The sequence below is a fragment of the Emydura macquarii genome, unplaced genomic scaffold (assembly GCF_026122565.2).
Source record: "Emydura macquarii macquarii isolate MOO-44397 ecotype Brisbane River unplaced genomic scaffold, CSIRO-AGI_Emac_v2 contig_3343, whole genome shotgun sequence".
Classification (NCBI taxonomy): domain Eukaryota; kingdom Metazoa; phylum Chordata; order Testudines; family Chelidae; genus Emydura; species Emydura macquarii.
The window spans coordinates 2,468,955-2,493,311 of NW_027133480.1; the positions used below are offsets into that span (position 1 = coordinate 2,468,955).

The 24,357-nt window shown below is 41.5% G+C and overlaps 1 protein-coding gene across 1 annotated transcript in view; it reads right to left on the bottom strand.

Annotated features, from left to right (window-relative positions):
- ADAM12 (ADAM metallopeptidase domain 12) overlaps nucleotides 1-24,357 on the bottom strand; it is a 282,924-nt gene that overhangs the window by 38,130 nt on the left and 220,437 nt on the right. The window contains exons 14-16 of the mRNA XM_067533368.1: nucleotides 14,292-14,469; nucleotides 10,368-10,457; nucleotides 8,642-8,837 (exon numbers count right to left, since the gene is read on the bottom strand). Coding sequence (XP_067389469.1) covers nucleotides 8,642-8,837; nucleotides 10,368-10,457; nucleotides 14,292-14,469 — 464 coding nt within the window. The remainder of the gene's footprint in view (nucleotides 1-8,641; nucleotides 8,838-10,367; nucleotides 10,458-14,291; nucleotides 14,470-24,357) is intronic.

Consider the following 24,357-nt stretch of genomic DNA (forward strand, 5'->3'; position numbering starts at 1 on the left):
ATTGAAACAGAAAGTGCTGTCTTTCTCTATTTTGCTACTTCAAGATGCAGAAACAAAATGATTTGTGAAAGGATTTCCAGTGGATATTTAGTTCCGTGATCTGGATAAGCAGAGTTTATTTCACTTTGCGATTGATAATTATAGCATTGCGACCCTATAATTAAGGTTCTTTCAGCCTTTCCATTCCAAATCTTTTATTCAAGGAATTAAATCAGCCATCTGAGATCACATCATGTTATATATGCCACTGAAGTTGTCAGCCTGGATAGATTTCTTTTTCCAGATGTGCAAACTGATAAATTCATTTCTTTAGTTGTAACACAGAAACAGAGAAATGTTATATGGTTTCGGATTCGTCTATGATCTGCTTTATTTAAAAAAATACCTTAAGATATGATCCAGGAAAAGGAGGGTTAGAATCTGGGAAGAAAAGAGATTTCTGACAGTAGGGGAGGTTACAAACACAGACATACTAGGTGCTGGAATGAAAAGCAGAAAAGAGAGGAAGAATGGTCACGCTAAGGGACTAGACTAGGGACAGATCTACATTAGAAGTGCTACATTCGTGCAGCTGCACTAATACACCTGCGCAGCTGTAGTGCATCTAATGAAGACGCTGTAGGCCGACAGGAGGGCACTCTCCCATCATCATAATTGCTCCACCTCAGTGAGAGGTGGAAGCTCTGTCAGCAGGAGAGTGTCTCCTGCCAACATAGTACCAGTGTGCACAAAGCTTAGGTCGCTGTAACCTGTGTCGCTCATGGGGGTGTCTTTTTCTCATCCCTGAGCAACATTAATTAGATCGATTTAAGCAGTAGTGTAGACCTGCCCTAGGACTCAAGAAATTTAGGTTCAATTCCCAACATTGACACAGACTTCCTGTAGGACCTTGGGCAAGACATTTAATCTCTCTGTCTTTGTTCCTTGTCTCTAAATGGGGAAAATACGCCCATAGAGGTGTTGTCAATCTACATCAATGAATGGGAGATCTGATGCTCAGACACTACACCAATGAGCATCAATTATATAAGAGTGTATAAATAAATACGAGACACCCAGAAGTCCTAAATTTTGCAGACTAAAGTCTTGATTCTCCATCCTGTTAAATCTGCTTTGTGCTACTCCAGTGGTGCAAAGCAGACCTCAGCCTGCTTTAACTGCCCAATAAAGAAATCTCTTTGTATAGGGGTATAGTCTGGTGGTGCAGAGCTGGTGTACTGCCTATATCACTGGCTCCTAACCTTCCAGTGTGTGTGATTCCCAAATGCCGGAGCAGCCCCAGTGGGCTGCTGGCTGCTGTGTAAAAGAGCCCAATTTTTAAGCTGCTCTGTTTTGCACTGGAGAACATGCTGGGTCCCAACCAGTGCCAGTCAAGGCTCGATACTATCTTTATGGCTCTAGTTGGGGGATCTGGGCCTAAATTTGTGATGATCACGTTTATCATGATCAAGTACTTGTGAATTTGTGTATATAAAGGTCATTTGTATCTACCGGTTGTGCAGTTGGATATAAATCAATTTAAAGCTTTGTTTGACCACAGTTACAGGTAAAATTATTTAACCAGCCAATTTAGATGGGGGCAACCTGTGTTAAAATATCCTAACTTATCTTGCTTTACTGCTGTAGATTTTGATTTTTTTTCTTAAAAGTTCCTGCCTTCACCATAGGTACCTATAGCAAACACACACATGCAACCAGAAGAGAAGAATGAGGGGGGATTTGATAGCAGCCTTTAACTACCTGAAAGGGAGTTCTAGGGAGGATGGAGCTAGGCTGTTCTCAATGGTAGTAGATGACAGAACAAGCAGCAATGGTCTCAAGTTGCAATGGGGGAGGTCTAGGTTGGATATTAGGAAAACATTTTTCCCTAGAAGGGTGGTGAAGCATTGGAATGGGTTACCTAGGGAGATGGTGGAATCTCCATCTTTAGAGGTTTTTAAGCAGTGGCTTGACAAAGCCCTGGCTGGGATGATTTAGCTGAGGTTAGTTCTGCTCTGAGCAGGGGATTGGTCTAGATGACCTCCTGAGGTCCCTTCCAACTCCAATATTCTATGATTCTTCCTACACAAATGACCACTGCTGCCCAAACAGCCACATAACCAAGTCAACTGCCTGTTAATTATTAAGAAGCCAGTGCCTGCAACTGTTTCCCCAAAGCCCTCATTTACCCCTGGACCTGGAAAAGACTGGGAAGATGAGCATTACTGCATGTCCTGAAGGACACCAGCACCAGGGAGGGAAACATGTTCTAGAGTCAATGACTCCTCATAGAGAATGAATACTCTGCCATCACAAACCTCCCTTCTCTCATGCCAAGCAGCATACTCCTCCCTGTTACTCACAACTGCTGGGTATAGCGCCAATAGACAGACTCCGTCCAACAAGGAGGCTACGTGTCACGTGGCTACACAATCTGCCTCACATTTTCTCTCTCTCTCTCTCACACACACACACACCCCTACTTTCCTAAAGATTCATTTGCCTGTCAGTGTAGAAAATGCCAGCAGTCTAAAGGTTAACATTCCCCGCAACTCCCAGGAAATCAATAATTTGTCTCCAATAGTTTTATCTGCATATCTAGCTTATCCTGAAAACGCCACTGGAGCAGCGGACATTATACAAATGCATTTACGATTTGATCTATCAACAGTAATACGACTGAAGGATACATCAATCAATGGCAATATGACTTTTTAAAATTAGAATTGTAAAACACGTTTCAAGTAGAAGCATATTACCCTTTTAGTATTAAAATGACACACATGAAAGAGTACGCAGTGCTATTGTAGCCGTGTTGGTCCCAGGATCTTAGGGATGAAGTGGGTGAGGTAATATAGTTTTTGGACCAACTTCCGTTGGTGAAAGAGACTAGCTTTCAAGCTACACAGAGCTCTTCTGAAGATACTACCTCATCAACCTTGTCTCTCACACATGCAAGAGTGAAATAGGAGAAAAACCTTGTGTGTTCTGGGAGCAGAACAGAGTGTGGATGCTCTTTAACAAGAGTTTACTGTTCTTTTTAGAGACTCTTCCGTATGTATTCCTTTACTGCACCAGCTGCTCATGTCCAGCTAAAGGCTTGGTGGAACACACAACACATGTTTTGCAAGTGGCTTTGATTCACGACCAGACCCTAGCTGGAGAAGCCTTGGAGCATCAAAGAGGTTATGTACTTTTTCCAAATCTATGTACAGCTGTGGAGTAGGAGGCTACTTGGTCTTCTCCTTCATACACTCTGGTTATTTAACATCACTGTAGTCTTTGGCTGGGCTAAATAAAGTCCTAAAGACAGGTGCAAGCTTCTGAGACACCTAGGCAGCTCTTCTGTGGATACACAATGGACTAGGATCTGGTTTTATGTTACCTAATTTACAAAGGTGAAATGGACTATGGGAAGATATTCCAAATTATTTTAAGAAAGATAATATCCTGGTATAATTAATGCTCAACTCTAAAATATTCTGTTTTATTGGGTGGGAGGGTCATGAAAAGTACTTCTCCATGTGGACTGGACTTATATCTGCTTAAAGTATTGAAGAAACATGATACAGTGTAGTTCTTCTTTCCCCAAAACAGATTCTCATTGCTCTTCCTAATTTAAACAAAGTCAAATATCTCTCAATGCTTTTCTTTAACAAGATCCACAAAGGCAGGGGCAACATTTATGACTGGGGCTACTGGGCCTTTGTAACTGTATTCATAAGGAAACATGTACAAAGAACATTCAGGTAAGGACTTGAATATATTTATACAAGAAATCTTACTATGCTTTATCCCACATGACTTCCTACTATTCCAACTTGCTTATTGGGAAGAAAAAGAAGAGCAAGTGATGTGTGTAGGTGTGAGAATGAACCAAGGTCAGTCTTTCTGTCTGGCTACAGTAGAGTTTTTTATAATTATAACAATCTGGGTTCAAATGTGAAATTTATAAATTTTAAGGTGCTGTTAATATTATAAAGATGTGTCTAAGATAAAGCATCTTAGAACATTCATGCTCTCTTTTTGTTTGAAGGGAAGTATTTCCATGATTCCCACATTACTGCAGTATAAAAAGAACAATAGAAAATACTAGGCTTGTCTACACTTGTAACACTACAGCAGCATAGCTGCAGCACTTCAGTGTAGACCATAGTTTCTCAAGCTGTGGTACTACGCGAGACACAGACAGGGGGTACCCGGGGAAAAACTGAGTGAAGGGGAGGTGGGCGGCAGCTGCCGACTTCTGGGGAAGCCGGGCGGCAGCAGCCCACCCGGTCCCAGTTCCCAGCTGGGAGGGGGGCAGCAGCTGGCACAGTCCCGGGAAGCCAGGCTGCAGCCACCTGCTTCCTGCCCCATCACAGCTCCCAGCTGGGAAGCAAGCAGCAGCTACCAGCTCTTGGGGGAGGTGGGCGGCAGCCCCCAGCTTCTGGGGAATGTGGGAGGCAGCTCCCTGCTTCCCGCCCGGTCACAGCTCCCAGCTGGGAGGTGGGCAGCAGCCACTACAGTCCCGGGAAGCTGGGCTGTGGCCCCCTGCTTCCCACCCAGTCACAGCTCCCAGCTGGGAGGCAGGTAGCAGCCGCTAGCTTCTGGGGGAGGCGGGCAGCAGCCCCCCACTTCCCGCCGGGTCCCAGCTCCCAGGTGGGAACCCGGTGACAGCCTCCTGACTCTTGTGAGTTGGGCGACAGGCACCTGCGCCCCAGCTCCGAGCCAAGGGACAGCCTCCAGCACCCCGGCATGAAGATGGGCAGCAGCCCCCTGCTCACATCCCTTGGTCCCAGCTGGCATGGAAGCTTCCTCTGCCCCAGCTTGGATTGGGTGGCTGTCACCCACCTCCTGGGCTGGCAGCAACATGCCCAGGTGGCAGCCCCCGTCCCTGGCTCAAAGCCCAGTGCCTAGAAAACTTGCCAATTTCACTGCTCTAGCTGAGCAGTGAAATTGACAACTAGGACAGTCCTAGATTTTACCAGTTACCCTCTTTTCCTGTCTCTCCCTCTCTCTGTCTCTCCTTCCCTGTCTCTCTGTCACCCCTTCCTCCTCTCAAATCTATGGCAAAAAATTTGGCGTGGCCTTTATATTACCCAGCATTGGCATGTCGTTCAAAGCCTCCTAGCTTTGGCCAACATCATCTCTAGCCCAGGTACATACTTGAGTTGTGCAGCCCTGGTGTAAAGGTGGTAACCCTACCCACACTAGATCTGACATCTGTCATATCACGGCCTTATATACTCAGCCCTTCTTCCAACATATGGCTCACATTAGACTGTAAATATAAAATCCCGTGGAATATTGAGTATTGGGGTACCTATTAAAATTTTCAGAAGTTAGGGGGTACTTGCTTCTTAAAAGGTTGAGAAACACTGATGAAGACATTACTTATGCTGACAGGAGAGGTTTTCCCATCAAGGTCGGGGATGTACCCCTCCGAGAGGAGGAGCTAGCTAGGTCAACAGAAGAATTCTTCTATCAACCTAGTGCTGTTTACACCAGGAGTAGGTCAGCTTAACTATGCCATTCAGTGGTGTGGATTTTTCACGCCCCTGAGTGATGTAGTTGGGTCAACCTAATTTTTGTATGTAAACAACACCACTGAATCTTCACTTTCTTACATGACATTGAATCAAAGGGGAAAATACTGCTCTCAACTCACACATCTGAGATCCATTGGAACCAGTTGGGAGTTTTGCTGTATAATCAAATGTAAAAACTGGTTTTTGCTCTGAGAGCCAAGCTACACATCTGTTGTTTTAAGGGTAATATAAAAAGGTTAGGCTCTAAGCGAGATTTTGTAACAACATTACATTACTACTATTTATAATGGTAAATGGCAAATATTCCCAGCTCTACTATAATTCTTCACTGATTAACATCTTTGCTTGATTCTCCTTCTCTCTCTATTGTAATTCTGCTCTACCCTGCTTAAATCTCCACCTAATAGCGGAGAGGAAGGATGGTCCAGTGGTTACGTACTAAACTGGGCTCTGGGAGACCCAGTTCAATTTCCTGCTCTGCCTCAGAATTTCTGTCAGACCTTGGGAAAGTCACTTAAGGTAGAATTTTCAAAAGTGGCTTAGGGTCTAAATCCCATTTTCAGAAGTGACTTAAGCCCTGAGTGTATGTCTATATTGCAAAAAATAAATCCACGGCAGCAAGTCTCAAAGCCCAGGTCTACTGCTACTTTAGCACCTCAGCACAAGCCCTGAGAGCCTGGTCTGTAAACTCAAACTCAGACTCACTGCCATGGGGATTTTTTTGCCATGTAGACATATCCTTAGGAGCCTAATGTCATTGAAAGTCAAAGGGACTAAGTGCCGAAGTTACTTTTAAAATCGGGACTTAGGCTCCTAAATCATCTAGATGCTTTTGAAAAGCCTGGTTCACTCTAGTCATTTTACCTATAGTCTGTCTGTATCTCAGTGCCCATCTAAAAAACGGGGATAACAGCACAGTCCTACTTCAGCTGTGCAGATAAATACATTAAAAAAGATTGTCACGCACTCACTAATAGAGGAACGGGCGCCATCTAAGTACCTAGAATATACAATGTCCTGGTTAACCATACTTCACTTTTCACTGATGCTTATTATGAATCACCCACTCTGCCCAAAATGTGGTTCTCCAGTGTAATTAAGTTGGGTCTAGTTGGAAGCTAGTCCACATATCCAGCCCTTAAACCCACCATAATGGTTTTGCATTTTGTTTTACTTCCAACTGATGTCTTGATTTAGGAGAGACTTTTTGTCTCCTTCACAGTGCTGGATTTTTTATTCAACTATTATTTAAAAACAGTGTGCCAGCTGGTATAAATTGGACTAGATCCTGTGAAATCAAGAAAGCATTGATGTTTTACACCAACTGAGGATCTGGCCCTAAATCTTGCATACACGACTGTATTCAGGAGTAGGTTCAGGCCTTGTGCCTTTAAAATAACTCAGCAGGTGCAGCCACAACCATAGTAGGTATCAGTAAGAAAGACTCAGGCTGTTTGACATATTCTCATTGAAAAAAGGAGACAGATTCTGATCTTACCTGCAGAGGATTTACACCAGTGTAATTTTGTGACTTCAGGGGAGATATTTCTGATTTACATAGTGTTAGTGAGATCAGAATCAGACCCCTTGATTTGGGTTTGGCAATCTCCTCACTCTGCCTCAGAAACGTCTATGGTAGCTTGTGAGAATAAGAGAGAGGACTGTTCACATTGTAGGTGCAACCACAGTAGGAGAACTAGTACCCTTAATACAGGGCAGCTAGCAACCTAGCAGCTGCATAAATGCTAATAGTCTTCAGGAGTTTTATCACCATCCCATAAAAACCTTATACTATTTCTCCCTCCTGCTTAGCTGCACCATTTCTGGCTGTTGCTGTAATTCAGATAGTCATTGTTCTAGTGTAGACATGGTATGGTGTGCATGTGCATCTACATTTTATTGAAACTATTCGTGAGACAAGTGAGGTAATTCCAGTTAAACTCTGCCATGACCAACTGGGCCCTGGGCTTAACAAGATCTCTGACCATTTTTCCAGTAAATGCACCCCAGTAGCTCCTATCTGCTGGAGGCTTGCCATGCAGTACAACTCACATCGGACAGTATTTTTAAGAAGGTAGTGGAAAAAACTGGCATTGAGCACTGAAACTTCCAGAGGAACCTCTTCCTCAGGAAATGAAGATGGTAATGGAGCCCTGGGAGTTCAGCTTCCTGACCTTTAGCTGGGTTTATCTCAGTGACAGGAATTACTAACAGTCCAATTGAGTAACGTTCCATTGTATAGAAAACGGTTTTACAAAGTATTTTTGTCTTTGTACAAGAAAAAGCTTCCTGTATCCATGGGATTAAAAGTCCCAGTATGATTTAAGACTGGATTTCATCACTGAGGATGCCTATGGTTTGTAGGTAAGGCTGCTAGTGTACTGGTGGATGTGGTGGAGTAGTCCAGATGCAACTTCTGCGTGGGACTGTGTACGGACACACCACACACACAAATCAGGTTGTTAAAGCCTCAGGTCTTAACGCCTCATTTCTATTTCCATTTGCATTACTGACTTCAAAGACTTGATAATGCTCAGCACCTTAGAGGATGACACCAGGTGCCAGTTCAGCAAAGTATTTAAGCACATAATTAACTTTAAACATGTGCTTAAGTCCCAGTGAAGTCATTGCTGAATCAGCGCTAAGAACAGTAGTTTGCCTCAAATCACATAGCAAGTTAGTAGCAGTGATGGAAAAAGAAGCCAGGAGCACTGTCTCTCAGTTTCCTCCTATAACCGCTAGTCCCCACCTTGAACAAAGGGGAAAACAAATCCTAAAATTGTTCCATCAGAATAAAAAATACTATGGTCAGATCTTCAGAGAGTGTAAATTGGAGTAATTTCACTGGCGTCAATGAAGCTATGTTGATTTATACCAGCTGAGGATCTGTCCCTAAATGCCTAAAACTAACTTTTTTACTAATCTGAACCTTATTAATACATGGGCCTTAAAATCTATGAATATGTTTGTGAGCAAAAAACTGACACAATTTCTTCAGATGTATTACATATGATTACATATGTTATTGCATAAAATTATCTTAGACATCCCTCTAAAGTCATGATATTTGTTGTTTTATGAAAACTTTACAGACTACCCAGCATGCCCCGCTCCACCTGTTCAGAATTTACCTTGTCCCCAGAGTGTGACACACTGTTGTTCATGAGTCTGGCATATGCCATTGTAGCAATACCCATCTACTCTGTGGCATGGATGTCCATCGTGTAAATATACATTAGCTGGGCAGTGAGGACTGGCTCCAGTGCAGAACTCTGGCAGATCACAGGAGTTACTTGAGTCTCTGCAAGAAATTCCCGCTGGCTTCAACTGAAGGAAGAAAAAAGATGCTGTAATTCCAATCGATAAACGATACACAGTGGTATAATTTATGCCACACATTAATGTTTTATTTCTATTTATTTCAGTAGCTCTGCACCAACTGACCATTAAGCACAGCATAAAGACAATAGAGCACTTTTTATATATTTGTTTGATATATTCTGTAAAGGTTTTTGGCACATTTTCAAAGCAAGGGCACAACTCTGCTCTCAGATGCAAGTGTGCGGCTCATGATGCACACCTCAGAGGAGAATTTGGCCTTTAATTAACTCTGCAGTGATTTGGTTTTTAAATGGACAGATAAAGAAATAACATCAATTCTTCAAGGGGCCTCTTTAATTTCTCCTGCAGACATAAAAGCATGTAGTGTTTTCTGGCAAAGGGCAACTGTATGTGTGGATCATAAGGGAGGCTGAAAATATTTTCAATGGTTCACTGTCAGTGTTGGGTCTACATTACATACTCAAGGTGATTGTACTAACATGACTGTTGAGTCAGCAAACTAACCATATAACATTACATGTCCTGGCCTTAACTAATACAATGGAACTCAGGAACTGGTTAACATTATTTAAATGAGAACTCTCCCCCTTTCCTGCATACTGAACTAGGTGGCCGCTTTCTCATAAATGATGCTTCTGTTTACCTGTTTCAAGATCTTCTCTCTCCCCCCCCCCCAAGCCAGATAGCTGCTCCTGTCTTTGCATTGCTTAACAGAATGACTTCATCCTCTTCAGACCTCTCCATTCTGAGTACTTACTTATCAACAAAATGGTTATATACTGGTGTGGTACTAAATTTTTAACTGAATCACAAAGATATTCTCCAGGCAACACACAGAATGGCTTCCAGGCTGACTCTGGTAAACTGCATGCATTAGAAAAAGCATCTAAGCAGGCTTAAAAACAGTGCCTGTGGGTTGCTACCACTGAACTGACAGTCAGAGGCTAGCCTCAGTGGAACCTTGCCTAGATACTTTACTCGCACATACTCAAAAGCTATTTTGAGGACTTAGGAATATTACTCACTGTGACAACCCTGTGGGCTGGCTGCTCACAACCATAGCCACAAAGCTAAAGATCTTCTGCCACTTATGACTTCCCAACAAAAAAGGTTGTTTTAATAGAATTCATTAACATTCATCCTCCCTAAGAATCCCTCCAGATAGGGCATACGGAGCATGTTCAGCTTGATTGCCTGCCATGGCACAGCATCCAGGTGTGTCTGCAAAAACCTGCATGCAGAAGTTCATACAGATGCAGGGGTTTTGCATGCATGAGTGGAAGCAGCCACAAATCCTGCCAGCACAGTTAAGGTCAGCCTATTGATTTGGCCTTGTATCTTCAACTGCTGTTTCTGGTTGATGTTTTTTAAACTGCTTACATGAAACACCACAAGTGTCTTAATGCTTAATTATACCGATTGGTTTGTTCTGCCTCCTTGTTTACTAATCTGCAGTTAAGAAGATTATGGAATTCTGCCACCCCGTAGAAATAAGAAACCTTTCTGTAATTTCACCTTGCAGTCTTCACAGCAAAGTCCATGTGCGCACACTGCTTCTGGTTTCAAAGTGCAGGTAGTAGCATTACAGCAATGATTTGTACATTCCTAGATGGGGAGTAAATTAACATTGGACAACTTCAAATAAAAACTGGCTTTAAAATCAAGAGTTGATGTCTTTCTAAAAGGCATGTTCTAGCACAAACAGAAGTTATGGGCTCGATACTGGAAATACTGTGAAATGATATGTAGGAGGTCAAACTAGGCGATCTTTTGGTCTTGAAATCTGTGACCCTATAAGTAATTGTAGTAAAGCAGGAAAGGCTACAGAGATATGCTGATTTACTGAAGATCTGGCCCCAAATATTATTAACATGTACAATATAAGCACGTAAGATTCACCAATGGTTTTAGCTTCACTGTAATCACTCGAGTTACGCTAGTATAAAGCTGGAGGAACTCAGCGGCGAATCAGGCCCAAATTCTTAGTGCCAAATTCTGTCCTCAGCAATGCGTGGGCAGTGACACCGTTGTCAATGAGGTTGCACTGTATCACTGATAACAGAATCTGACCCTAAAGATATCTGGCAGTACCCAAGACATTATAAGAAAAAAAATAGAACCTAGCCAACTTATTCCTAGATAGAATAAGAAAGAAAATGAACTTAACACACCCTGATTGTTAGTTATTTCTAGGTAAGAACACTGAATAGATACTGTAATCATTTAGAGAGTCACCAGAGACCAAATCCTCAGTGGTGTAAATAAGCATAGTTTCACTGACTTCAGTGGAGCGATACTGATTTACCCCAGCTGAGAATCTGGCCCCTGGGCTTTATGGTGTCATTAAACATGAGCATTACAGTTCCCCCGTTTAAGAAAGCTTCTCATCAGAATTCTGTATTGCAAGGGGATTAGTGGCTGTTATAAAGGATGAGATAATGATATCGTTCAATACATCTGAGAGTGCAAGTGGAGTAGTCTTAGATCAGGGCTGTTCTGATACTAGGGAGATTTGTAGAAAATATGAACTGCATTATCACTAACTCATACATTCTGAGTTCATGTTGGTGCATTTGATTCCAGCAATTCCCAGGTATATGGGTTTTTACAAACTTTATTGTCTTAGACTGAGCCAATAAGAACTTTAAGAAAATAATGGATTTGCTTCTGAGATTACAATCATGAATTGCAAGCTAAATCACTTGCTTTTGAATCACAGCTCTCTAAGAACTAACAAAAATAGCAGCAGATAAAACTGCTGTTTAGCAGTGCTAAGTCAGTCTGCCATCTATCCATGCTACAAAAAACTTAAAGGTAGGATATAGGCTATGCATGAAGTTCTAATAAAAATTCAAAATCACTCTTGCAAAATTCTAATCACTTGCTCCTCCATTACTCATCATGGTAAAAGACAGGGAAATAGATTTTGTGCCTGGGCTGGTAAATTGTCATAACTATGTTTTTTTAAAAAATGCTGGCAAGAGGGTTTTGTGATGGAGGAGAGATAGGAAGTCATAAGCCTGGGCTGCTACTTCAAAATATTTCTTGTTCACAGGAACAGAAAAGAGTCAGATGTGTTTCTTGGAACAGGTCTCCTGGCTCATGACTGCATTTCAGCTAAACAAATTAGAACAACTCCTGCATCACACAAGAGATGTTAATTACAGATATATCAGAACACCTTGTTACACAAGGTAGCAACATCTCTAGTCATTTCTTCCATTGCCTCCAGGATGTGTGGTGTACAGCAAACCTCTCTGCTGTCTGAGAGATGTTACAGTACTTTACACGTTTTCTGTAGTCTGTTTCAAAATGGTTTAATTTTTAAAATGAAAGGAGGAAGAAGGTGCTGCAGAGTATGTCTGCAGCGCATCCCCCAGCTCTCTCTCTCTACATAAAGCTTTAAGGTGGGCCACAACAGGGAACACTGACCTTAACTGATGTTTTGCATTGATGTCAACCTTGATCAGGATTTCATCTCTTGTCTTTATTGTGATAATGCAGCAAGGGCTGGAATCAACTACTCAGCTGAGCAGTATACTGAGACACATACTTCTTGATGACCCAGTGAGTTAGGGTCTCAGAACTTGGTCCTAACATTTTGGTTAAGGGATCCTGCACAGTCATAAACCTGTTGTATGGTCATCATATAGTGCAGATATTTCTTAAACCAGAACATTAAATACAGCTCTTCTCCTGGGTAAAGCTTTTATGAACAGAGCAAAGAAAGTTGTAATATGTGATTCTAACACTTTGGACAAATCACTTTTTATATACATAAATATGATTGCAGGGATATTTAATCTTTAAAGTTGATAAAAACAACTATAATGTGCAGCATGCTATAGCGTCATATGGAGAGGTGCACAGTGACTGATGTCATAAAGCACTGCATTAGTACGGATGTACTGACAGTGGTCTAAACGACTTGGCTAGTGAAACATTAACTAATATAATAGATTTGCTGGTACCTCTCAGAAATCCATCGTACCTGAGTCACAGTTTTCTAAGATATTTAAGAAAACAGAGAAAGAAGAGCAGATCAAGAAACTGTTCAATGGTATTAAGTGGCTTTGTCTCTAAAAAGTTGTCACTAACACTCAAGTGAAAATGAGAAAGATAATTGGATTAGAAAGATATTTGCAAGCCACTGACACTCTACTGGCTTTAAACAAGAAGACAAGCCTACTTCTCCAACCCTGTTACCCTGAAGAATGAGTGAGCTGTCAGGAAATCCTTATGGTTTGGTAAATTCAATATACTGTATGGAAAGTTTTCAGCAATCTCTTGCCATTTTAACTGCCCTTGATCTATTTTGTCAGCAGTACCATATTTAACAGAAGGGACAAATACCTCATCTGTTGATATGTTCAATTCAGTTAAAGTGTGAGAAGTTCAGTATGACCAATGAATACAGAGGCCAAAAGAAGTACAGATGTCTGATCAGATATCATTTTATTCCCAGTATTCTGCATCTTTTCTCCTGATTTTAGCAGTCCTTTAGCACATTCACTAAATTAAACTGAATCAGCTTTGAAGTAGTAGTAACCTTTTTGGAAATAGTGTATGTTATTTCTATTAGTAAGGCCACTGAATCAAATGGCTGCAAAAGCAACAGCAAAAAAGCCCACCATAAATTCAAACCTAAAGGGGAAATGGATTGTTCATGAAAATGGAAGCAGGTTTTCCTGGGAGCATTATTTTGTGATATTATTATACAAACAAGTAGTTCCAAATCCCAGGAAAAGAATCTCTACCTAATATACAGTATCTTGAGAAATCTAAGTAATTCTAACTAATTTGTGTTGGTTTCAGGTCATTAACTAGTACTGAAAGGGATTCCCATGTTGCAAATCCCAATAGGAACATGGTTAAAGTTCTCTGGCAGTAATCTTAAGAAATAATGGTAGTTTGTAAAAGCATACTAATATGACACTTAGGCCTGTCTACTGCACTGCAATCAGACACAATACAAAGTAAGTGGAGTCGAACAGCTATCTTGGGGAATTTAATTGAGGTTTAAGATTAAGAAATGAAGGAGGAGGAAGGAGTGTTTTATTTAATACTCAAAAAAGTACTTTGACTAATTTGCAAGCACTCTTGCCCTCTTCTCCATATAAATTTTGTAGCAAAAAGATACACAGTGATTCTAAGGCTATGTCTTCACTATTTACCGTTGTCATATCAACTTCTCTGGATCGACTGAGCGATCAGTGAAGACCTGCTCAGTTGATCCAGAAATCGACATATTAAGACCACCTCCTCAAGTAGCATACCGTTCCCATTGGCGCAGTGCAGTGAAGATGGTGCACAGAAGAGAAGCAGAGAAGTTGACAGGAGTTACGCAAGTTTTTTGCGTAGCTTGCGTAACTACGATCGACTGCTGCCGAATCTCGGAGGTAGGTGAAGACAAGCCCTAAGAGAAACAGACAGACTTACATCAAGTTCCCCACAGTCACATTCCTCTCCATCTTCCACATAGCCATTCCCACACTTCTGTCCACCAAATGATTCCTTAACTTCAGGCAGGTTAAAAAGACACATTCCCACTCCTTTTTCCAGGCTGTTTTCCAGGTCCTTTTTACTGCAACTGCTGAACACCATGGGAAATGGATAGCTGGGAAAGAAAAATATTGAAAAAGAGGAAGATTAGCATTATCAGATGAAAAAAATCTCTGTCGTTCTGATGAGCTCCCTGCACCTCTATGTGCAAACAAGCACCAGGGTTTGCATTATTCACCATTCCACACAGGATACAGCTGTAGAAATTCACTGGCTGAACCATTCCAAGAAACATTTTGAGACTAGACTCAATCATTTCCAAGTACAAAAAAGAGAATTGTGACGCTTAACCACTTAATTTGTGGATGCAAACAAGACTTGTGCCTGCAAATCAGGTGGCTGGATGTCTACACAGCTGATTATTCATGCAAAATTGTGAGGGCAAGTTTAGGCCCTGATCCTGCGCAAGTGCTGGGGTCCACCAGTGCAGATCTTCTTGCATCAGCAGGGCCTTAGGAGCTAGCATAAGGCCCCTTTAAAATTTGGCCCCAAATTACAGATTTCAATTTAATTTTAAAGTTAAAACCCATCACATTTTATCAGAGAGAAGCTGTAGGGCCCTTTGCCTTCATGTTGGTGGACATCCTGGTTTTCTTAGGGAAAACAAGTGAGAAAAATACAAGTTATTTTATTTGCAGTCCACTTCTGCAATCCCTAGGCAAGCAAAACTCCCCTTAACATCAAGACTACGGGTCTGAGGCAAATTCTGTTCTTATTTTATACCAGGATGGATCCAAAGTAACTAATGAAGCCACCAATGTTGTGGATTTACACTGGTATAACAGCAGAATTTGTCTCCCCTGATTACTGCTCATATGCACGACTGTTCTGACTTCCTTTCTAAGATGCTCAAAGAGTGTTAGCACATAAATCTACAAACATACCCTGCAATCCTCTGTGCTTTTACTTCAGAGGATGCAAGCATGCACCCATTGATGTTGATGGATGTTGAACACTTGATTCAAAGAGAGCAGGCCCAGACCCTTGAGGCCTGATAACTTCAGTGGTCCTCGGATCTGGTCACTGGTAGGTTATTGAGGAAATCATGCTATCACCCTGTAAAGAATACCAAAGCTCCCTCTCTCCACTGGGACATGCACATAATTACATTAGATCTGGATCGCAACCAGCTGGCAGATAAGATGCAAGCTGCCTTATTTCCCTTAAGGCTTTGGACCCTATTCACCACCACTCTGCAGTCAGGCAGTAATTCAAAATTATGGCACCCTAGGGAGCCAGACTGATAATGACTGGGCTTTGTTCCCTAAATGCTTTCTATCCATCACATATTATTAAGAACAGGGTATAATCTTAATAGGCAAATAAAATAATAAACAAAAGTTCTGTGCTGTTGAATTACAGAGTTTAATGAATCAATTGTTATTTCTAATAATGCAGAGTGGAAAGTGTTCTTCTCAGAGCCTGTGAGATGATGCCCAGAGGCGAGAGGATCCTTTCTATTTAAAGAAAAACAACCCAAACTTCAATAGCTCTAAATGTAATGGGGGTTTAAGTTCCTATATTGATTTAGAAAGGTTAATTAGGATCTTACAGTAAGGTGGAGGGTACCTCACACAAATAATTAATTTAATTTAAAAATTACCTTTTCACAGATTTTTCAGAAATAAAATAATCAGCTCTCTAGCAGAAGATGCAGATGTACTTCTGAAGAAGAAAATAATTTTCACTGAACACTTAGGGGGCTTGACTTGCTAAACTAAACAATGCTGTGGTTCACTGACACATGACTCTAGTAAGTTAACAGGCATCTTCACTTAAGAAGTTGGTTTCTGGGAAATGTTAATGTTTAGCTGAATGACAGTGCCAAAAAGAAACTATCAACTTTCAGAAGAGCGAGAGAGAGGAATCAGGTTACTTTCCAGAAGCCTCCGGCTTTTAGGGAAAAAAGGGAGGGATCTGGGGATAGTGGGGAAGGAAATTAAGGGAAGTTGGGAAACCTTCCTACCTTCCTTTCTATAGAACAAGAGGAGACTCCTGGTTGTATGCAGTGTGGTTGTATGCAATGTAGTTGTAGCCATGTGGTTCCCAGGATATTAGAGAGACAAGGTGGGTGAGGTAATATCTTTTACTGAACTAACTTCTGTTTGTCAGAGAGAGAAGCTTTCGAGCCACACAGAGCTCCTCTTGATTGGTGATTCCTGACAACTCTTGACTTGGTTGGACAAAGTTGCACAGAATATTTTGTGTACGTGAATGCAAAGAGGTAGGCAGACATTACAGCATTTCCAAATACAGACATAAATGCAAGCATCACGCATATGCTTGACTCACAGATTCTGTATGGAATATGAAAGGATACTTAACCAGGCATGATCCTTGCCTCAAGTTGTGAACGTCTGCACACTTGCATGCTTTGCATCACCCATTTATGATCCTGCAGTTATGATCCTGCACCCATTTATGATCCTGCAGTTTTCTGGTAAGGATTTACTTTGGGCATGTCTATACTGATGGTGGCAAAGTCGCCGCCGCCAGATCGATGTTTCTGGATCGACTGAGCAATCAGTGTAGACCCGCTCAATCGATTAGGAAGTTAAACCACCCCATCAAGTAGTGTAATGCTGTGTCAACGGGAACTATGAAGATGGCGAGCAGAAGGGAAGCACAGCAGTCGACGGGAATTAGGCAAGCTACTCTATGTAGTTTGCATAACTCCCATTGACTGCCACCAAATCTCCAGGTAAGTGTAGACCAGGGCTTTGACACCCAGCAAAGTGAAGATAAAGAGATGTAAGGACATATATATTCATCAAAATTTGATTTGGGAACACAGATAATACATTTTATTTCCTTCCTTGCTGTTGTTGGTAAACACAGTTTCAACAACTCAGTAAATTTGCTATAGCAGCAGACTGGTCAGAACTCTGAATATTTAGGATTATATCCTTCCCTCCATGAATGCCCAGAATTGTTCACATGAATAGGAGGTGTATGTGTCCACCACTGGGAGAACAGAACCCTACTCTGTACTAGTGACAAAATAATGTCATTGTTAATTAATGAGATTTCTCCCCTCCCCCAAGGAACTTCAAGCTGTTTCCTATTTTTAAGTAAGAGAACCATTCATCATCTGGCTTTTCCTGCTCTTGACACTGATTTCCTCAGCTGACATCAGTAGAGCATGTGTTATTTGCGAAAGAAATGACTAACTTTTTGAAAATATTTGTTCTTCAACCAAGTAATCCAAAAATAAAAAAAAACAATGAGATGAGCACAACAACTGGAAACAGAGTGTTTGAAGAGTGAATTCGCCCACGGAAGGCAGAATCCCACAGCCACTGGAAATTTTCTATGGAAGCAGTCCTGGTCTCTGACATTCTGATAAAGACTTTTCTCCTTTCTTTGATAATACTTCGCCATACGCCAGTCACATAATTTGATATTTCTGCTTTTATGCTACGATGTTTTGGCTTGTTATTTTTAAATTGTTTCAGCAGCAGCATGAGCTGCTTGGCAGGGGGTGGAGAGGAGAGAGCTATAACTATCCTACGGCAACAGCATTAGGCATGTTATTAGTTTAAATGACTTTGGAGCTTGTGAAAGTTGCTGGGGTAGACATCATGTGGATTGAAGTCCTCCAGAGAACAGACACAGTAAGCTTCTTCACACTGCTCTGCCAAAACGCTTCAGACCTGACCTAGAGCAACCACCTCTAGAAATGAGAAAGTAGTTTGGTCTCCACCTTCAATGCAGTCTATTATCTGTCTCCTGAAACTTTCAACAAAGGTGTCAAATGGGGTGGTTGCAGCTTGTATGCTACCACGGGCCCTCGCTTCGCAGTAATTCATTTCAGACCATCAGCTCATTTCAGAGATGCCACTAAAGAATTTTCAGAAGGTAACAACTTCCAGCACTACCATCCTGCAACAGATTCAGGTTATTGACCTACAGCTAGTAAAACACTCCATGTATCTCATTATCCATCACTGAAGCTACTATTACTATTTGTTTCTCAGATATCTTAATTCACCTCTGTGCAGAGGCCCAGCACAATGCCAATCGAAGCACTGCTTGAGTCCAACTTATTCTGAGATCCTAAGTGGGATCTGAATGGTGCATCGATTTTCTGCATAAGGGTAAGTTTAACTCACCACAAGTAATTTCAATTCAAATATGCCTGCTGAAGATACAAACCCACAGCACCAACATTGTCCCTGGTACAGCACTGCTGGTTTCAGTGGGCTTAACTCATGTACAAGTTTGGCCCACAGCATCTAGCTGTGTTCTTGAGTTACCAGCATTCCACAACATTGCCCATGTCTCTTTAATACTGAAACTGGGGTGCAGGGTCTCATGAAATTAATGCTCTAGTTTCCATCAGAAGCAATGTTCATATCTACAAATGAAGCATTCATTGTAGCACAATGATGCCATTAGTACTACGTGATCCCATTAGTGACACTGGCTGGTTTTGTTCCATTCAGAACATTTTCCATTCATTAATATTTCAAATATTTAAAAGTCATGTAAATGCCAGCTCTTTTTTATACATCCACTTTTAAGTTTAGCCCTTATCAACCTGTTCTTTTCATTAACTAAGTGAAGTGGCATCATTGTGGGAAAGAATCCAGTGCACCCTTCAAGAAACCCAGAATCCTCTGTTAATGCTACCACTGCAGCACACACTACTGCCCTGTGTACTCAAGCAGTCAAGAATCTTTTGCATGAACTCAGAGGCTAAGTTATCGTCTCAATTTCAGGGGTGGACATGCTAGAAAAGGGCTGAGGAATATTGTGGTCGGCACAGTACACATATACAGTAAGACAGAGTCCTGGCCACCCCAGAGCTTACAGTCTGAATAGATAAGAAAGACAAAGGGTGAAAGACACCAAAAGGTGAAGTGATTCATAGAAGGTCACACAGCAGGTCAGTTGAAGAGCTAGGAGCCAAATCCAGATCACCTCACTCCTAGTCCTGTGTCCTATCCACCAGACTATAATGCCTCTCCGATTGTCCACACCAATGAATACCACAAGAGGCAGTGTGGCATAGTGGGCACTGGAATGGGACTCAGGAGACTCCATTTTATTCTGAGCTCTGCTACTAGCCTACTGGGTGATCTTGCTAGTCACTTTGGGAAATCAATGTGAATTAGGCACCTAGGTGCTTTTGAAAAAATCACACTAGATGCCTATCTGCATCTTTAGGCACATAAATACTTGGAGAAATCTGGTTCTTCTCCATATGCTTCAGTTTCCCCATTGTAAAATGAGGATGATGATACCTCCTTTGTAAACTGTTTCTAAATCTATGGCTAAAATGTGCCATTTGGGGTACCATTCTTAAAATGTCTGTAATTCATAGCATGCTGCACAGCAGAAGAAACCCCTGGCTCATGATGTCCTGAAGTTGTTTTTTGTACACTGTCCACCAGCTTTGTAGGACCTCCCAGAGAGATCCTGCCCCCTTACAACTTACATTCACAATAAAGACAAGGGAGAACATACCCAAAGGGAGTGGCTAGTGGTACCGGAAGGTAAGGGTTACAATGACAAGATAACGAGTTTATTCTGGTGGTTCTAGGGCAAGGCTGGACCTTGATTCATACCCTCACCAAGCGTTTGATTTTCACTACTGCATCTACCTTAGCTTGGATGCACCAGCGCAGACTGCAGAGCTTCAGTCACTTTTTCAATTAGCAGCTCTTCTAAACCCTCCTCCTGAGGATTGTTCCTGCACATCTCTTGCAGATGGCATCTGCCAAGGCCACATCATGAAGGAAGCCGTGGAGACCTTTAGCAAACCTCCCTTGTGTGACCTGCCTCTTGTTACCCATTTGGCCCTGGGATATGAGGTATCCTTGACTTTCCTTGGAGGAAAAACTTCCAGACTGGAGGACACTGTGAAAAGCTGCTGAGAGAAAGGCAGGTAGAAGAGCTGCACTAACATGACTAGGCTCCGCTCACCCCACCTAAACTCCAACTCCAGGGCCCATCAGTGCTTTGGGGAGCTATATATGAGGGTCTTACTTGGGTTGTTGCTAGAAGTTAGGCTGGTTAGTGATTCTGTTATATTCTAAACAAACCTACACCCTCCCAAATTCAAAGTATCTTCCCCAACTTTTTCCTAATTAACATGCCACCTCATTTGAGAAATAATCAGCTTAAACTGGTTCTGCCCCTAGTTTATTTTCCAGACATTTCCAGGCGGATACACCAGGTGCTAGTTAAGGATCAAACCCAGTCATACCAAGGCAGTTTTCAACTCAGAATGTGACACTTTGGGTGTAAGGGTGGCAGCATGTATATGCATTAGTCACACATTTCTAGAAGGAATGGACACAGTTCAGCCCAGGCATTACTCCAGTGACTCCATACCTATCTGAGGTCAGCAGCATCATTCCAAGATGGCATTTGACCCTGCGACTATGGGCTTGATCCTGCCAGATACCACAGCAGTGCTGATTACCCTTGATTCCCACTGACTTCACTGAGAGTACAGGATGCTCAGCCCCTAAAAGAAGTGGTCGTCACCTTCCAGGATCAAGCCCCACCTGTCCTCAGATTCGCCTGGCTTCTCACTTAAGTAAAATGTGATTTTCTTTCCTGGCCTTCCTAATCACCAGTGCCCTTAAACTCATGTACTTGTCTGTGACACTTTGAACTTTAGCTGGTTTCCTTTTCAGCAATTTGATGTTAAACAGCTGCACTTGTTCTGAGCAGAATTTTTTCTGTGCTCCAGTTATTCTTACAAAACTTCTCCAATCCCCAGTACAGGAACATTCAGATTATTATGACTATCACGTCTTAGAATCCTATTCTGTAATGTTTTTATTTCCAGGAATTTTAGAACACTGGCATAACAGTTTTCCCTTCCACAGTTCCAGTACCTATATGCTGCTTTTATTCCAGCTCTCTCTCCACCCTCACTGAAGTCCAATATTCTAACAATATTTATATGGAATCTTTTACCCAGGGATAACTGAAGTATTTTATAAACAAACAATCAATTAAAACGTAAATCAGCCCTATAGAGGTAGCTTCAATATCACCACACCCTTTGCACAGAATGAGCTGAGGAATGATGCTGCGGTAGATGCATTCAAATCAATGGGAGCTAGTGCCTAAATACCTTAAAAATATCTAGCCCTAAGTCACCTACCCAAGATCACATAAGAAAAATCAATGACAGAAATAGAAATGGAATTCACGATTACTAGGGGCAGATCCTCAGGTGGTGTAAACTGTCCTCGTTCCACTGATTGCAGTGGAGTGTTGATTTCAATGGATCTATGACAAGTTAAACTGGCTGAGGGCCTACTTCCAAACACGCAAACTCCTGACCCCCTAGACAACATTTCCTCTCAGTAAAAAATCATCTGCTTGGGTTTGGTTTAGCCTTGAAGACATGAATGTTCTTTTAATCTTTCCAGGCTAATGTTTAAAGGCCTCCTTCGAGATGTCTGAACATAGCAAGGTGAAACAGCATTTGCTATTATATAGCATCGCTGAGACTCTGTATAGCATCTTATGGTAAGGAATTACATAAGCACAGAGAATGTGGCAGCCATTCTGGATTAAGCAGCAGGTAAAACACAACCTTATCAGGTATCTAAACAGATGTTTACATACTATAGATTTTCATCAATGACATTACATCTGACTTTGCATAACTCAAGTTTTCATAGAAACCGTCTCAAGTTAGGCAAGTCCCATATGAAGGCTGTTGTGGTCCCATCTTCCATATCCATTTGTAAATCCATGTGTGTATTTTAAAAAAAAATCAGAATAATTTAATTAAAGCAGATCCCACATTTGTAATGCAAGCAAATAGTTTGAAGATTAGGGACCAGATCCTGCTGTGTATTAAGGCAACTTTATGTGGCTCAAGCACTGTAAAACATTCCCAAAGAGGTGTATCCAGAGACTGGAGAAGCATCCGCTGCTGCAGAGCCCCCTCCTATGCAATCCCACTCAAAGGCTGGAGCATTCCTGCTCTCCATTGATTCTTGGCTGTTGCAATGGCCTCTTGGGGCCATAGACTGGTGGCATAAATTACAGTAGCCTGCTGGGGACTGATCCAGCAGCCAAGCAGTCCCAGTTGGTTGAGTAGGGGGCATCTATCCACTGCCCCTCCTCCGCTGGATGAAGAGATTTGGCTAAAGTGATAGAGCTTTTTCTATTATACGGTATTAAAATATGAATTTTGCTTCAAAAGAAACCTGATGTGTGACAACTCATACTTCTTTTTCTAGCCTATTTTTTTACTCTCTCTCTTTTTATAGTTTTAATCCCTAGAGCACCAATAAAGTAGAGCACGAAATTGGGCCATGTTGTTACACACGACATCAAAGCTCTCACTTGTATAGTTCATGGTCAGTGGTTTAAAAACAAGCCTAGATTTCTTCTATAGCTTTTGGCATGTTCTTTACAATGTAGTTTTTACACTCCCAGTAAGTAACTGTGAAGGTCAGGGTTGGTGGCTAATGGAATTGATATGTGGCTGTCACAGCTTGTTATTTTACAATGAAATTTCCAGGATTATAAAAAGAAAGCCTTTTCACCAAAATTTCACACATAAATGCTTTAGGTTTATTTGAATTGGGTCCTAGGAATTCTGAGGATTCCCAGTCTACATTCAAATAATATTCACCTCACGTGCCTAGACTGGATTGCCAGAACCCCTGTTAGACTTGACCTCTCCCAATATACTCAAGGTGAGAATTTAACTAACAGAAATATTCAGAAGGGCAGATTTACAATGCTGAATGCAAGACTTTGGAGTAGAAAGTAGTGCTGAAACATGGTTCAATGATTCTGAAAAATACTTTCAGCAGAGGAGCAACACTTATGGTTTTATACAGTACACAGTGTCACGGCTTAATATTTTTGCAGTCACAAAACTGCCAAGTAAAACATTATTAGGAGTTACTTTTACTTTGACAAATGTACAGTCAAAAAAGTTTTTTCCTGTTGAGAGGCCTATTGTGATTTCATTCCTGTATTCCAGAGGTGAAGTAATACTAACCAATTTATCAATCTTGACAGTATTCTAACTCTATTCTGGAGTTATCTGCCTTGGAAAAGCTCTATGGTAACTGTGCTCAGACAACTGCTTTTCCTGTTGGAAACCAGACAGCCAGGGAATGTAGCGATAATCAGTCTGAATTCACTTCTGGCTCATCTTTTGCTCTGTTTCCTTTTAGTCCACTACATCATTAATAAAAATTTACCAGATTGCTGAGAATTCAGGTTACACAATTTATTATTTAAAACTTGATGTTAATCCAATGCTGACTATGGAAAAAATTAAAGAGGCAACAAACAGAAGAGAAAAGGATGAAAAGGCCAGTCTAATGGTGGTTCTAGGGCAAAGAGAAACATGGTAGAAGTCATATTGTGCCCTGTAGTGATTACCAGCATATGAAGAAATTGTAGATAAGAAGTGAAACTAGATTACTCTGTGTTTAAATTTGTTGAACAAAACAATGTCCTCAGCAAGTGATAAGTAAATGAAGATAAATGGCCAGTGCTGTTGTTTAAAATACACTGCTGACATTGTTTCCTACGGATTTTTTGGTTAGCTTACAGGGACCTTGTCTGGAATGGCTTAAAAGTGTCTCAAAGAAGTACCAGGTCTGTACTGCCTGATGATGGAATATCATTAGCTCATTACATGACTTTAGGACTCTGATGTTTTAAAATACATGTAGTTTCATCCTTTGAGAGACCATGGAAATAGTTTATAATACTAGATAGTGGGAGCAGACCGGGTACCAAGGCAAAATTGAATGTAGGAAGCTGGGGATAACTGGTTGATTACATCAGCCCCCAGAAAGTCTGATCCAGCATGGACCCAGAGTGATGGAGCAGAATCCCCAAGCAGCAGGATTATCAAACCCAGTTATTTGCAAAAAAATGAAAATAAGCCCAAGAAGTTTATACCCAAGCATAAATACATTCACTCACTGTTTCCAGCGAA